Source organism: Antrostomus carolinensis, unplaced genomic scaffold (genome assembly GCF_000700745.2).
Source record: "Antrostomus carolinensis isolate BGI_N321 unplaced genomic scaffold, ASM70074v2 scaffold28698, whole genome shotgun sequence".
Classification (NCBI taxonomy): Eukaryota; Metazoa; Chordata; class Aves; order Caprimulgiformes; family Caprimulgidae; genus Antrostomus; species Antrostomus carolinensis.
The window spans coordinates 2,640-4,757 of record NW_010332801.1 but is presented as its reverse complement, the minus strand read 5'-3'; the positions used below and the strand labels follow the sequence as shown (position 1 = coordinate 4,757).

Genomic DNA, 2,118 nt, shown 5'->3' with positions numbered 1-2,118 from the left:
GGGTGCTGATGGCTCCAGCCCTGTGGGGGGGAGACGTCTCTTCCCGTACCCTGCCACGACACAAAAGGCTGCTTGTTGGTGGCAATTAGCAAATAGCTCCGTGTGTGCCTTTCTCTGCCTGCATCTCCACAGGGCACGGATTTCCTGTTATCATAACATCGTGCCTATAATTACAGCTGTACTTGCTCTGTATAAACACAGCTTGCATTAACTGCATCCTCAGCCAGGGAAAGGCACTGTGAAGGTCCTGGTATGGTCCCTGCAAGGGGCTGGAGGACCAGGGCTTGGGTGGGAGGTCCAGTCTGTTCCTCTGTGGCTTGTGAGGTGCTCTAGTACCCCATCCTGGGCACAGAACCCCATCCTGGGCACAGCATCCTGCCTTTTTGCTGCTTCTCCTGATCTGTGCTGGTCAGGGGGCCCTGGAGTAGGCAGCATGGCTTCCCTGTCAGGAATCAGGAGCAGAGTGCTGTTGTGGGTGACAGTCCCCATATGTCCCACTCACCCTGCCTATGTTCCCCCAGACCCTTGACCTGCCTGTGACCCTGCCTGTTAGCAGTGTATTTTGGGGCAGGGGGCATATGGGCAGCATGTGTTGGGGTGAGGGTCAGGATGCTGGTGGTCCTCTCCAGCCCCACACCCTCTGCTTGGCTTTCTGCATTCCCTGGGGAGGGGGCACGGCGACGCCAGGGCTGCGCAGGGCTGTGGGGAGCTGACGAGGCAGCTCGTCCTCCCTTCCGGATCGATGAGGGATCCGAGGGGACGGGTGTCACATTGCTGGCGGCTTCTCCTGCCGCTGGGCTCCAGATGGGAGGTTTTAAATGGGGGTGGGAACGAAGGAGTGTGTGGGAGGAAGGTTCACAAAGCCACGGGGACAGTGTTACACCTCGAGTTCCTTATTTATCTAGAGGAGCTGGTAGTTGTTTTTTACAGACCAGATTTGTTTTTTCCTCTTCTTCCTTTTTTCAGTTTTTCTCTGGTCTTTGCAACTTCAGAGCCACTCACAAGTGGTGGTCTAAGGTGGGTGCCTTGTCAGGGTGAGGGCTGCACGCTACAAAGTCGTGGCTGAGGCCAGGACTTGGAGCCCAGGCGTGGTCTGAGCATCCTCCACTTCTGCAGGGCTTTCCTCAACTTTTTGCTGTTTCTAAACTCAGTGCCCCAAAGAGCTGGTCTGGCTCTCTGGCCCTGCAGGGCATGAGGATGTGGAGCAGGAGCTCCAAGGGGAATGGTGAGATGGGTCTCGATCTGACTAGGTTTTGAAGGTTTGTCCTACCTGGAGCCCTCAAAGCCCCTGGGGTCACCGAGCCCTCGATGGCAGTGTGGAGAGCTTTGCAGGTTCTGAGCCCTGCCTTGTGGGGTCCCTGTGAGGGCTTGGGTGGGTTGGGGCTGTCTCCTGCTGTGACCTTGGGGTGGGCAGCCCAGCCCTTCTGCTGCAGGGGCTGCCTGGCTGGGCTGGCAAAGTGCTGCCTCAGCAGCTACCTGATCCTGTTGCCTGGCTGCCATCGGGGCTGGAGGGGGAGGAAGTCTCCCCGCACATGGGGGGCTGCCAACCTGTCCCCGAGTGGTACCGATATGTCCCCAGCCAGGGGATGGGATGCTTGGCAGGGGTACAGCAGAGTGTGGCCGAGGTGGCTCCCCCAGGCAGATGGTGCAAGGAGAGGGTCACATCCCTCAGCAATGGTCACGATCCCCCCTGCTTTCCAACCATCGGTGTTTCCCCCCATCCCCTTGGCAAGCACCTGCGTTAGGCTTGATGGCTTCTCTGCCCTCCTGCTGTTCCCCCCTGCCCTCACCATCACCCCCTGACATCTCCTTTGGGGAGGGAGGGCTGTGCTGACAGCTGGGTGCTCCCTCCCCATCCGCAGGAGCCCTGTGATGGATGCTGCTTTGCAGAAGGGGCACCGACCCACCATCTGGGCCGGGGTAAGGTCAGGGCAGAGTCACTGCTGCGTCTGGATTTTCCTTGGATGGCAGCTCCTATGCCCAGCATTTGTCCAGGCTGTTGCGTGCAGACAGAGCCTTCCTTTGTCCCCCCCCAAAAAAAAGCCACGCGAGCCTCTGGCTGCCCTGCCGCCTCTCCCCAGCCCTGCCGCCAACAGTTGCCGCCGCGATGCCGGGGTG

The 2,118-nt window shown here is 59.5% G+C and overlaps 1 protein-coding gene across 1 annotated transcript in view; it reads left to right on the top strand.

Annotated features, from left to right (window-relative positions):
* Nucleotides 1-1,225, top strand: part of LOC104529355 (plexin-A1) — a gene marked incomplete at its 3' end in the record, with an annotated part of 9,107 nt that extends 7,882 nt beyond the window's left edge. The window contains exon 3 of the mRNA XM_010173643.1: nt 1,152-1,225. Within this exon, the coding sequence (XP_010171945.1) occupies nt 1,152-1,225 (74 nt within the window). The remainder of the gene's footprint in view (nt 1-1,151) is intronic.
* Between the last annotated feature and the right edge of the window lie 893 nt (nt 1,226-2,118).